Source organism: Hemibagrus wyckioides, linkage group LG28 (genome assembly GCF_019097595.1).
Source record: "Hemibagrus wyckioides isolate EC202008001 linkage group LG28, SWU_Hwy_1.0, whole genome shotgun sequence".
NCBI classification, from domain to species: Eukaryota; Metazoa; Chordata; class Actinopteri; order Siluriformes; family Bagridae; genus Hemibagrus; species Hemibagrus wyckioides.
In genome coordinates, this window is record NC_080737.1 from 15,852,960 (window position 1) to 15,866,374 (window position 13,415).

The following is a 13,415-nucleotide window of genomic DNA, read 5'->3' on the forward strand; positions in this document are numbered from 1 at the left end:
CCATCAACACGCGACAGACGCTTGATCGAAGAGCGGGGATAAGCTAGGCAACCGCTGTTCCAGAAAAATAAATAATAATAAAAAGAAATGCGTCTTGAAGAAACTGTGATGGTCCGAATATGAACGACAACATGTCTGTTTTAATGTCGCGGGGGCTGCCGGCAGCTTGGGACACTGTGACTGCTGCACTGGTGAGTGTAAAAGGAGTTAAAGGAGCAATAAAGGATATATTTTTTAAACTCCTTGCCTTGTATAAACAACCCTGAAGATGTTTATACAATCCTACCCAAGCAATACATTAAACCGTGGCTTTTGTAAAGTCACTGAGAACCAGAGTTTGGAAAGATTGATTTCCGGTCCGGAAAAATATTATTTGTGTTTGATTGCGTTTAATAGGCACTCTGCAGACCACCTTCGGTACTGTGGGTGTAGATTTGTGGACATGGGGGTTTCAGCTCAAGCAATTCATTTAGAAAAATCATTAAAATGTCAACCCTTTCAACCTGATCTTGAAAAATGTTGTGCTATCTATGTCTTCTACTTTATTGCCAAACGTTTTGGGACGCCCCTCCAAAAATCATTTGAATTCAGGGGTTTAGTTCCACTGAAAGGAACTCTTAATGCTTCAGCTTCATACCAAGACATTTTGGACAATTTCATGCTCCCAGCTTTGTAGGGAACAGTTTAGGGATGACCCCTTCCTGTTCCAACAGTGCACAGAGCAAGGTTCATAAAGACAGTGGTGTGGAGGAACTTCACAGAGACCTCAACCTGATAGAACACCTTTGGGATGAATTAGAGCGGAGACGCTAGGCCTTCTCGTCCAATGTCAGTGCCTGACCGCACAAATTCGCTTCTAGAGGAATGGTCAAAAAGCACACTTCTAAACCTTGTGGAAAGCCTTCCGAGAAGAGTTGAAGCTGTTATTGCTGCAAAAGTCAGGCCAACTCCATATTATATTCATGTGCATGTAAAGGCAGGTGTCCCAAAACTTTTGGTAATATAGTGTAGCAGTACATAAAGAAACACTAAATATATCGGCTGTATATCTGTGCAGTAACCGATACAGTACAGTAAAGCTGCTCTGGCAGACGTGTGTAGTTTATAGAAGAAAAAAAATCCTTTGTCTGATTGTATGCTTTTATACGACTTTCACATGATAAGCTGACATTTTGTCCTATAGGTATGTCCATCCGCACCCTCTCCAGTCACTGATGACTCGGTTTCTGAGGCTCTGACCCTGCTGTGTGAAAAAGGATTGGGTCAGTATGTGGAAGGTTGGCTGCTTGAGATGCTGCAGGTTTCTTTGGCGTCCAACGTAGCTCCGGCGTTCTGGGCTGAACTTCAGCATCCGGAGGTGGAATCACGAGAGAGAGACAGAGCCGGAGCACTTTTGGAAGCCTTTAGGACCCTGCTGCAACGGCTGCAACCTTTTCTTTGTATGCTCCGTTCTCTTTTTTTGTTGTTGTTTTATTAAGGTGGAAATTGATGAGCTTTCACCGTAAAGGTTAAAGGAGGAGTGCTCCAGTGTTGTTAGTTTGAGGGAAGTAAATGTTTTAACACAAGCCAGACACGAGAGAAAGTTTTCCCATTAGGGAAAAATCTTTCCCACTAGGATGCAATACAGTATATAGGTTTTCCGTTCTTTTTTTTAAGGCTTTGTTTGTGAAGAGTCGCGCATTATATTGTTAAATGTCTAACTGTGGAAATTGTACAGTAATTTAGATGTCTGTGTGTGGTTTTATTTGATTTATAAGTAGATTATACACTGATCAGGCACAACATTATGACCACCTGCCTAATATTATGTTGGTCCCTCTTTTGCTGCCCAAACGGTCCTGACACCTTGTATTCTGACACCTTTCTATGAGAACCAGCATTAACTTCTTCAGCAATTTGAGCAACAGTAGCTCGTCTGTTGGATCGGATCACACGGGCCAGCCTTCACTCCCGACGTGCATCAGTGAGCCTTGGCCGTCCATGACCCTGTCGCCGGTTCACCACTGTTCCTTCCTTGGACCACTTTTAATAGACACTGACCACTCCCCAAGAGCTGCAGTTTTAGAGATGCTCTGATCCAGTGGTCTAGCCATCACAATTTGGCCCTTGTCAAATTCACTCAAATCCTTACACCTGCCCATTTTTCCTGCTTCTAACACATCATCTTTGAGGACAAAATGTTCACTTGCTGCCTGATATATCCCACCCACTAACAGGTGCCATGATGAGGAGATCATCAGTGTTATTCACTTCACCTCTCACTGCTCATAATGTTATGCCTGATCGGTGTATTTCTCCATACCTATGTCAGACCTCTTTCCATGTTTTTTCTTAATAAGCATTCGCCGAACTCTATATTTGCTGAACTAAGGTGGCCTTGAGCGACTCGGTTCCTGGCAGGATGAGAATCGAGTAGGTCTGCCCGGACCTGGAGCACATGGCCTGCGCGAGAGGGCCTTCTCCATCATCCGTGCCATCCTCCTGTTTTCTCCACCTCCGGTGCTACAGCAGCGCGTCCTTGAGTTCTACAGCCGCACCTTCTCTGTGTACATGAGCCAGATCGGCGAGCAGATTGAGTCTGATGAAGTGGCAGCAGAGGGCGATGGGAATGATATGTGTACGGGTTGCGCCTCCGCACCACAGGTCTGCTGGTGCCAGGACGCTCTGGAACAACTGCAGGAGTTTAGTCACATCCTGTAAGTGCATGAGGGCAAACACTACCAAGGATTTCACAACTATTGTTTAAACAATTCTTGTATCCTGTGTATTCTCTGAGTAAGCAGATCTTGCTCTCTCTCTATGTGTGTGTGTGTGTGTGTGTGTGTGTGGGCTGAAGCTCCAGACTGCAGCTGTTGGAAAGAGTGAGCTCTGAGGCAGTGACCAGCATTTTGCACCGCCTGATCGAGCAGCGGATGGAGCAGCGCTGCAGAGGCGAATATGAAAGATCCTTCCTTTCAGACTTCAATGACGTATGTCGACATTCTACATATCCAAGGCTGTTTTCCTGTAGATTTCTCACACAAGACCACGTTACAATGTCCACTCACATATTCACACAGGTCTATTCTAGTAGTTTGTTGCCCGAACTAGGGCACGGTTTTAATGCAGTAGTAAAAGGTCTAATTTAGTGTCATGTCTTTAACAAATTGCTAATAGGGATCTGAATGAGTCCTTTATTAAAATGCGAGCATACTGGTTTAGAGAAGCAGTGACTGTAAATGACTGAGTTTATAAAATTTGATTTTCTTACACTGAACCTTAGAGAGCATTAATAAGACAAAAAGTCATGTTCCTTTTGACTTGTGTTTATTATGCTTTAAAGTTCTTGGGTTTTTGCCTTTTGAATGCACAAATTATTATTAGTTTAGTACCAGAATAGTGATTTCATGATGGCCATGAATATCCAAACCAATCATTAATATTAATATTAAATCTTTGTCCAAATCCTGATTGTTTCTTTTTTTTCCCCCCTATCTTCCAGTGGTTAGAGCAGGTCCTTGGTTGGCTCAGTAGGGTGTTTGCGAGCGAGGTAGGCGAGGCCAGCACCAGCTCTTTGCCAACAGACTGGAAGCTAGATTGCATTGGTAGCTCCATCCTGCAGCGCTGGCGCTGTCATATGCAGCAGTTCTTCTGCCGTATCTATGTCAACATGAGGATTGAGGAGCTTTTCAGCATCATTCGAGGTAAAAAGAAAAACGTTCGGTTCACCTGATACTACATGTTAATAGTATTGCTTTTCTATTTGTACATTATGCATATATCTTCCTTTGCCTGTGTAGATTTCCCAGAATCCACCCCTGCTGTTGAAGACCTGAAGTTCTGTCTGGAGCGCACCAATCAGAGACAGCAACTCCTCACCTCTCTTAAATCTGCTTTCGAGACTCGTCTGTTGCACCCAGGTCAGCAGCTAATCTCTGGCACAAGAAATAATGATGCAATTTCTCTAAAAATTGGTTAACTTTAAGATCCCTCTTCCTCTACAGGAGTTCACACATCTGATATAATAACCGTCTACATCTCAGCCATTAAAGCTTTACGGGAGCTCGACCCCTCCATGGTCATCCTTCAGGTGGCCTGCCAACCCATTCGCAAATACCTGAGGTAAGACACGACTCTGTATCTGTTTCACACTCTGTGTAAACACAAACACACACATTCTGGGTCAGTTTTCAATCTTCTAGAGAATACACATATCCCAATTTCGTAGATATCTGAGGTTAGAGTGCCGGGTCAGCCATTTAGGCAGTCCTGAGGCTGCTGAAGTTGAAGTATAGCACTTTCAACAACCTTTACAGAACATAAGAAACATAGATAGGTTAATATTAGACTACTAATCCCTAATGAGCAAGCCTAGGGTGACTGTGGCAAGGAAAAACCCCCTTAGATGGATCCAACAATAGGCAATAATCTTAAGATCGCTGTCAGCTAGTGCTGTTGGTCATGTCTTTAAAAATTGGGAAAAAGGGTCTGTAAAAATTGGGAAAAATTGGATTGGAATCTGGTTGGGTAAAATTGAACTGGACACCTGCTGGACATAAAATTAAATTGGACTCTGGGTTGATAAAATTGGATTGGTTTCTTGTTAGGTGAAATTAGATTAGGCTTTGGCAAAAATGAATTAGACTGATTAGGTAGAAATTGGTTTAAGAACTCTCCTGTATCTGACAGAACACGCGAGGACACGGTGCGTCAGATTGTCGCCAGTCTAACGGGCGACACCGAGGGCTGTAGCGAGTTAGCCAGCGAGCTCTCTCGGGCCGACCCTGTTACCCTGGAGACGCAAGATAGTGAGGATGAGGGAAGTGATCCGGAGGAATGGACCCCTGACCCTACTGATGCTCTAACAGGTTACAGGACCGCACACACACTATACATTTCTGTATAAAACCTGACTATATTTTCCTGACTATATATTCAAAACTTTGTCGTTAAGCTTAGCTCGATCTTTGTCTCTGTAGATAAGACAGGCTCTAAGCGACGCTCTTCAGACATCATCAGTCTTCTGGTGAGCATCTTCGGCAGTAAGGAGATCTTCATTGATGAGTACAAAACGGTGCTGGCTGACCGGCTGCTACACCAACTCAACTACAACACTGCCAGGTGATTTTACTGATCCTACACACACACACACACACACACACACACACACTTACTTACTACTCAGTAATGACGCTGTAATAAATGTGACATGACACAAATTTTATATATTTATTTACTTTATAGAAATAAATGCTCTATGTGTGTGTGTAGGGAGATTCGGAATGTGGAGTTGCTGAAGCTGAGGTTTGGAGAGTCCCACATGCACTACTGTGAGGTCATGCTGAAGGTCAGAGCTGTCTCAAATTCTGTCAATTTTCTTTTATTCTTGCTGCATAACTACAGATAAGTGACATAAATAAACACATCATTTATTTCCTGAGTTTCTTGAGTGATTCTGTAAAGCTGCTTCATCACCATTGCATTGTCCGTTGTTAAAAGCATTATACTAATAAAACTGAATTAAATTGAATAGCTGCTACAAATGCGGTTAATTCACTCAACATGATCTTTTGTGAATCTAGTGGATTATTTCAGTGTCCACTAGAGGGCAGCTCAAACATTTCTGGTACACTGTGTTGTCTCTGTGGGGACTTCAGCATACCAAGACATTTTAGACAATTTCATGCTCCCAACTTTGTGGGAACAGTTTGGGGATGACCACTTCCTGTTCCAACATGACTGTGCACCAGTGCACAAAGCAAGGTCCATAAAGACATGGATGAGCGAGTTTGGTGTGGAGGAACTTCACAGAGTCCTGACCTCAACCTGATAGAACACCTTTGGGATGAATTAGAGTGGAGACTGCGAGCCAGACCTTCTCGTCCAACATCAGTGCCTGACCTCACAAATGCTCTTCCAGTGGAATGGTCAGAAATTCCCATAAACACACTCCTAAACCTTGTGGAAAGCCTTCCCAGAAGAGTTGAAGCTGTTATAGCTGCAAAGGGTGGGACAACTCCATATTACATTCATGTGCATGTAAAGGCAGACGTCCCAAAACTTTTGGCAATATCGTGTAGCTTTCCACATCAACCTGTCAACCAGTGCAAGTCAGTTTGTCTGACTGTCTAGAACTGCAGCTGACTGGTAGAGACGAGTCACATGGCCGAACTATTTCATCACAATATTTTTTAAAATGTAGGTAATAATTGGATATAGGGAAAGTTAATGTAAGGGAAATCCTGCAGTGCTATCTATTAAGGAATGCCAAAAACATCCAAACTGAATGCTTTTCTTTCTCTGTCTCTATCTGTATAGGATGTTGCGGATTCCCGGCGGATTAACACTAACATTCACGAAGAGGAGGCTCGTCTTCCCGAGGACGAACATCCTCCCATTCCTCTTTCAGCCATGATCCTGTCCTCAGAGTTCTGGCCTCAGCTCAAAGAGGAGAAGCTGGAACTGCCTGCTGCCATCTCCAAATCCATGGAGGCCTACACACACCGCTTTGAAAAGCTTAAGGTCTGACTTCCTCTCGCTCTGTTTATTACATTTCTAGCCATTTTTTATTTTGTGGCTTAGGTTAGGGTTATGCTGGGGTGTAGATGTGTGGAATTAATTAGGTTAGCATTTATTAAATCAGTGGAATATCCTGACAATGGTGTGTGTGTGCGTGTGTGTGTGTAGGCTATGAGGACTCTGAGCTGGAAGCCTCACCTAGGATCAGTAACTCTGGATGTGGAGCTGGAGGACCGCACTCTTACAAACCTCTCTGTGTCTCCCATCCACGCTGCCATCATCCTGCACTTCCAGGACAAGGGTGAGGCGATATAAACCGTCTAATCCTACCTTCTTTTCCATTTTGTTTTATTTACACAGAGGCTCTTTTGTCAGCGTGAGATATTTATAGTAGAGCATTTATCTGTGAGGAGAAATAAAAACCAATATAAAGACACGATGTGATTGATGTGTAGAAGTGCTCTTGCTGATCCTCAGACTTGATGAAATATAAGCAGGTCTGAGGAACACAATCTTAAGCTGAGTTTGCTGATTTTTTTTTTTTGGGTATATTTTATTTTTTATAATGAACTACATGAAATGAAATCCTGATGGTAGCTTTTTGGACTGCGTTGTATACAAGGAGTTTTGTTTCGATCGCTCAGGACTACAGTCGCTATGATAACTTTCGGATTATTTTTTTGCGCTCAAGTTTCCATCAGTGAACTGTTTGTAATATGAACTGTATACACTGACCAGGCGTAACATTATGACCACCTGCCTAATATTGTGTTGCTGCCAAAACAGCACTGAACCATCATGCACTGTGTGTTCTGACACCTTTCTATCAGAACCAGCATTAACAACTTCTTCAGCAATCTGAGCAACAGTGGCTCGTCTGTTGGATCGGATCATACGGGTCAGCCTTCGCTCCCCACGTGCATCAATGAGCCTTGGCCGTCCATGACCCTGTCACCAGTTCACCACTGTTCCTTCCTTGGACCATTTTTGATAGATACTGACCACTGCAGACCGGGAACACCCCACAAGAGCTGCAGTTTTGGAGATGCTCTGATCCAGTGGTCTAGCCATCACAATTTCGTCAAACTCGCTCTAATCCTTACACTTGTCCATTTTTCCTGCTTCTAACACATCAACTTTGAGGACAAAATGTTGACTTGCTGCCTAATATATCCCACCCACTAACAGGTGCCATGATGAGGAGATCATCAGTCTTAATCATGTCACCTGTCAGTGCTCATAATGTTATGCCTGATCCTAACATCATCTCAGGGAGTTGTTCCTCGTCACCGTTGCCTCTGGCTTTGTGACTATGTCTATTAAAAGTGCTATTCAAATAAAACTGAATTGAATTGAAGTCCTGAAATGAGTGTTAGAAAGTCTTTATGATTATAGCAGCAGTACTTACAAGGCACACATCTACTTATCGTTATCCTTGTTGTTGTTTAGATGAAGTGCAAATTCAAATCACATCATTTACAGTCAATTGTAAATTGTGACCTCATTCATTTCATCTTTAAAAGTTCTGTAATAAAGGCTGTTTTATTATCCGTTTTATTGAAAAAGACTCCAGTCAGTGTGCAGCAGTCTTGTGATCCAACACACAGGAACACTCCTGCACCAAGCTACACTGTTAACACACTTCAATAGCTGCTACTGTGCAACCCCAGGAGTAAACATGTTCATTCTAAATAATGTGTTTCTCAGGCACATGGGCTCTGGAGGAGCTGAGCGGAGTCCTCGGTGTGCATCAGGAGCTCTTACGCAGAAAGCTCGCACTGTGGCAGCAACACGGCGTGATCCAGGAGGAGTCGCCGGGCCGATACAGCATCCTCGAGAAGGCCTCCAGTCGAGAACGGCCTGACCGAGGCATCATGCTCATAGACAGCGACGAGGAGGGAGACTCCAACACCACCACGCAGTCGGAACAGCGGGAGGAGAAGCTGCAGGTGGGTGATGTCAAAGCATACCTTGGTTGTCGGTGGTATATTCAACAACAGAGCAACAGAGTATTCATTCACTTCTACTAATACCTTAGCGTTTCCATAGTAACAAGTAATATATATTGACTTGACTAGATGCTTCATGTCTCAGTGTAGGTTCTGTTTAACAAAGTTAAATACAGTACAGTCATTGATATGGGAAGTTTTCAGTGAGGAGACTTTATTTGAAATCTGCTATAACTTAAGTAATTATATATATATATATATATATATATATATATATATATATATATATATATATATATATATAATATAAGAACAATGGTTTTACAGACTGTAACTTTAAATGGACAAGTATAATGGTTAGTTTGTAAGTTAAATAAAATAAATAAACATCGGGAAGTTGCAGCTTTATTCCTCGAAATCATGTACGGATAAAGTGTACATGTTCTCGATTAAGTAAAACCTTCTTAGTGTTAGCAAATTGCTGTAAGTAGGATAATACACTTGGGAATGTGCTGTTATCAGGCTATAGGGGATTTGGGTTGCATTAAATCTCCTCATCACTATTATTTTCCTATGACAGTTATTATTATTCCTATATCGTTATTGTTGTGTCAGTATTATTAAAAGAGTACATTTATGACTGCACGCATTTGACTATACTTCTCTCTGTTGTGCTTCAGTTGTTCTGGGCCTACATTCAGGCCATGCTGACCAATCTGGAGAGCATGACCCTGGACAGGATTCACTCCATGCTGCGCATGTTTGTGGCTACGGGGCCCGGTGTCACTGAGATGGACGTCAACGAGCTGCAGGCATTCCTGCAGAAAAAAGTGCGAGATCACCAGCTGATCGTCTCAGCCGGCGTGTACAGACTTCCCAAAACTACTCAGTAGACATGGACAGACTGAGGTTCTTTCTGGTTGGATTGTTTTTCACAAATAATAAAATGCTGAATTGTTCGTCATGTTTTGGAGTGTTTCTTTTACCACCACATTCATACTGTGTTCCTTATTTTACCTTCTAAATATATCCCTGTACTGCAGAGGCAGTATGTTCTGATTTGAAGTCTTATTGAAAAATATTAAAATATATTTAGAAAGCACGTTGGTCACATGATCGCTTTGTTTCATGTGGTGGCTACAGCATAACAGGGAATCCTCTGCCCTTGTGAACTGACTCATGGGTTCAGATCACAATGACCGACATGCATTACATGTTATAGTGTTTAATAAGCACGTTATAAATATTACAAACACCGCTGTGATCTTCAGAGCCTTACTAATAACTGAGAAAGTAGCCACAGAAGTCCTGCATTTTATCCGACTTCCCTGCCTCATCTGCTGCTTCTGATATTTATATCGATCACAGATTTGTTTCTTTTTTTTTTATGCAATTAAAATTTATTGGATTATTTATGCATTATTTATTTTTACGATATGATAAAGCTTTGCATTTTATTTACTACACTGGCTCATTTATTTATTCTGTTTCATACGGACAAAAATGCACATTGTTTTGCCTTGTGTATGATTCAGAAATAAAAAGATGAGTCTTTTCTATTAACATTTTTTCTTCATCAAACTTTTATTCGGAATATTCCGACAATTGAACGAAGTCTGTATTATTAAACTTCACGTGGCCGCCAGGGGGCGCTGTTGTGGCGGCTATAACCCGCTATTGACATGACGTGTAGGGGCCGTGCAGTGTGTGTGTGTGTGTGTGTGTGTGTGTGTGTGTGTGTGTGTGTGTGTGAGAGAGAGAGACTGCACTCATTTCAACTTGGCCACTTGGATGAATATCATCAGAGAGAGCAGTCGGAGGTAGGAGCAACGCAGCAAGCATCAAAAACCACAACCAACTTCACAAAGCAACTTTATTTTAAGGACCGCTGTCTGCAAGATTTATTTCTAACTGCATATGATTTTATAAGGAAAAGCGCAAACCTTGGGAATTTTTTTGTTTGTGCACCTTGGAATTTTTTTTTTTTACAAAAAATAAAAAACTTCTGGTTGGATTTGTTTTCCCGAATGGGACATAAAACGCATCTCGTGCATTGTTTCCTTGTGGTATGTGTTTGCTGCGTCCCTACTTGGTGCAGAACGGATGCGGAGGACAACATCACGGTGGCCGTGTTGCTGCCGGACAACGTTAAATACCCGTGGGCATCGCCGCGCGTGCTGCCCGCGATACGCATGGCGCGCGAGAGCATCCTGGACAGCGGGCTGCTCGGGGCGCGCGGGATCAACCTGCTGAACTTCAGCGTGGAGGACTCCATGGGCTCGTGCTCCGAGAACAAGGCGCAGATCATCGCCGTGGACACGAAACTCTACCACAAGCCGGACGCCTTCATCGGACCGGGCTGCGCCTATTCCGTGGCCTCGGTGGGGAGATTCACGTCGCACTGGAAGCTGCCGCTCATCACCGCCGGAGGACTCGCTTACGGCTTCGACGACACCAACGAGTTTACCACGGTCTTCCGGACCGGACCCACCACCACCAAGCTGGGAGACTTCGCCAACGCGCTGCACGCGCAGTTCAACTGGACGCGGCGTGCCGTGATGATCTTCCACGACAAGAAGCAGGACGACCGGCCGCACTTCTTCCTCTCTGAAGGCATCTTCATCAAACTGGGCAAAAAAAACATCACGGTGGAAGCGTTTCCCTATGAGGAAGAGCATTCCAATTACAAAGACATCGTCACTTCTGTCAAGGAGAACGGAAGAAGTAAGTTCATAATTTAAGACTTTTATTTCCCTCTCAACAAAAAAAGGTACTAAAACCTGCACAAAGACTTGGCACTCTCAGAAAGAAAGGGTACTAAACTGTACTAATGCTTGTCACTGGCATTTAAAGTTACACCTATATACATTTCCAGATGGATGATACACCTTAAAGGTCCACTTCAGGGTATCTGTGTCCATCCCTGCAGCAAGGAAAGGTGCTACTCCTTTGTTCAAATAAAATCAACAACTTTTTCCATGATGTCACTGTTCAGATCTCTTTAATAACAACTGATATAAATGAACTGGAATTGGTAGACATTGCTAACAATCAGAAAAGGGTACTAGGTGTACTTCCACTACCATTCCTTGTCACTGAGCTGGTACACCTTGTCTCAGTGACTGTAGCGTACTGGCCACAGACCCTACAATGTACCTTTAATTAGGTTTCGGAGTACCACTTTTCAGAGAAAAGACACACACTGATTAATTAGGTACAGTTTGGTACCCTTTTTTTTTGCGAATTTTAGAGGTGGAAGCAATGTTAATTCATTTCTATCAGTAGAAATATCTGATTGATGGCAACCATGGAAATGTTTCTAAAGAAAAACATGAAAAGAGAAAATAAAGGTAATAAATTGTATAACGCCTTGTCCATCTTTCGCACCTATATGCAGCTTTAACCTGGAAATGTGGACATAATGTAGCTTTAAGAAACAGATGTACAGGAGAGTAAAGCTTTAAAGGTACATTACTGTACATGCACTTTTCTCGGGAGAAATTTACATAATAAAGGTACTAAAGTTACCTTGACCACGTGCTTGATGGTAAAAACTAGTGGCAAGAAAGGCTGCATTTTTTATTTATTTATTTATTTATTTATTTATTTATTTATTTTTACAGTAGCCCTTTTCCCTGAGGTCTTAAATTTTCAGTATTTCTTGTTTTGCCATGAAAATATCTCACGCCATGTTTTACTTTCTCCTGGCAAAGCCACACAAAACACATTACGCCTTAATGGCAAAACGTAGTTAGGAAAGAAATATATTTTACGCTCATTTCTATAAACCACCGTTAAGTGCATTACATCATCATGAATACGATCATCGTTATGCCACTTGAAGATTTCCATTTCCATCAAATTTTAACACCAGGACTTATTCTCGTGTGCTTAACCCTCGGCTCATGTCAGTCTTTTTACGCCTTCATTTCCTGTGAGAGTGAATGTAACGCACCGTCCGAGCTCATTTGAGGTACAGCAGCGGTCCTCCTGGTCGAATTTGTACTTTAGACGCCGTACTTATATCTCTTACGTAATACTTAACACCATATCCTTCAGGTTCAACCGTAAAAGTGATGTTGTTAAGCGTATTCCTCGTACAGACTTATCACTGTCTGTGTTTCTCCCACTCGCTGTCCACATCGGGTCAATTAAATTACACCACAATGAGGCATTGTTTTGGGAGACGCCAGAATTTTGGCCACGTTCCACCACCTGCATCCCTCAGGAGTGTATTTTGGGTAACGGTTTACAGATACGAGGGTCTTGTTGTCCGTATATATATATATATATATATATATATATATATATATATATATATATATATATATAAATGAGAAACTGTACAATAGAATAAATATGGAAACTATACCTGACATCAGCACAGAAGTGAAGATGATTAGAGGATACAGTCTTATTACGCTAAGTTCTCCTAGTCCTCTGGTATTATTTTTGTGGGATTTTGTATTGCAAATCACCTTCTGAACTTTCTTTGCACGGATTTCAGTGACTCAGTATAATAGCGCATTTTCAGATGGTTATCTTTTTCATTTTCGGAGCCAAAGTCAAACCTTAATTACGCAGACATGCAAGACACAACTTGCTGTTATATATGTGAGAGCGACTAGCAGGTACAAAAACACCCTTGAGCATAATCATTTATTAAATCCTGTTAATAGCTTAGTTATATATTTTGAATGAAAAATGATTTTGGCCTTATAACTGGAGGCCCTCAATAAAAAAAAACACAAAGTACACAAGACCTGATACGAATCTCGATCTGTGTACGTAAATTCAGTACCATAAATATCCTTATCTCTAGCTGTAATAGCAGTACCTATTTTCAAAGTTCCAACAATATTTATTTACAGATGTTTCATACAGAGGTTTACTTTTACAGATGATTTTTACAGATGTTTACTCAAAGCTTGACGTGCCTTAAATTGCCCGCTGTTTTTAGAATTGAAT

The 13,415-nt window shown here is 42.0% G+C and overlaps 2 protein-coding genes across 3 annotated transcripts in view; both read left to right on the forward strand.

The window, feature by feature from the left end:
• Positions 1 to 2: 2 nt before the first annotated feature.
• On the forward strand, positions 3 to 9,406 carry anapc2 (anaphase promoting complex subunit 2). Its single transcript, XM_058382525.1, has 14 exons — positions 3 to 191; positions 1,184 to 1,439; positions 2,372 to 2,696; positions 2,837 to 2,969; positions 3,482 to 3,683; positions 3,780 to 3,899; positions 3,984 to 4,101; positions 4,669 to 4,847; positions 4,959 to 5,100; positions 5,251 to 5,326; positions 6,298 to 6,501; positions 6,667 to 6,799; positions 8,206 to 8,447; positions 9,128 to 9,406. Exons 1-14 carry the CDS (start codon positions 120 to 122, stop codon positions 9,338 to 9,340), a joined length of 2,415 nt encoding a protein of 804 aa, XP_058238508.1. The 5' UTR covers positions 3 to 119; the 3' UTR covers positions 9,341 to 9,406.
• An 814-nt stretch (positions 9,407 to 10,220) lies between these two features.
• The window catches only part of npr2 (natriuretic peptide receptor 2), a 49,013-nt gene continuing 45,818 nt past the window's right edge, over positions 10,221 to 13,415 (forward strand). For both annotated transcript variants that reach the window (XR_009203900.1, XM_058382961.1), the window contains exon 1: positions 10,221 to 11,171. Coding sequence is in view for 1 of the 2 variants with exons in the window: in XM_058382961.1 (XP_058238944.1) it covers positions 10,475 to 11,171 (697 nt within the window). In the remaining variant the exon portion in view is untranslated. The remainder of the gene's footprint in view (positions 11,172 to 13,415) is intronic.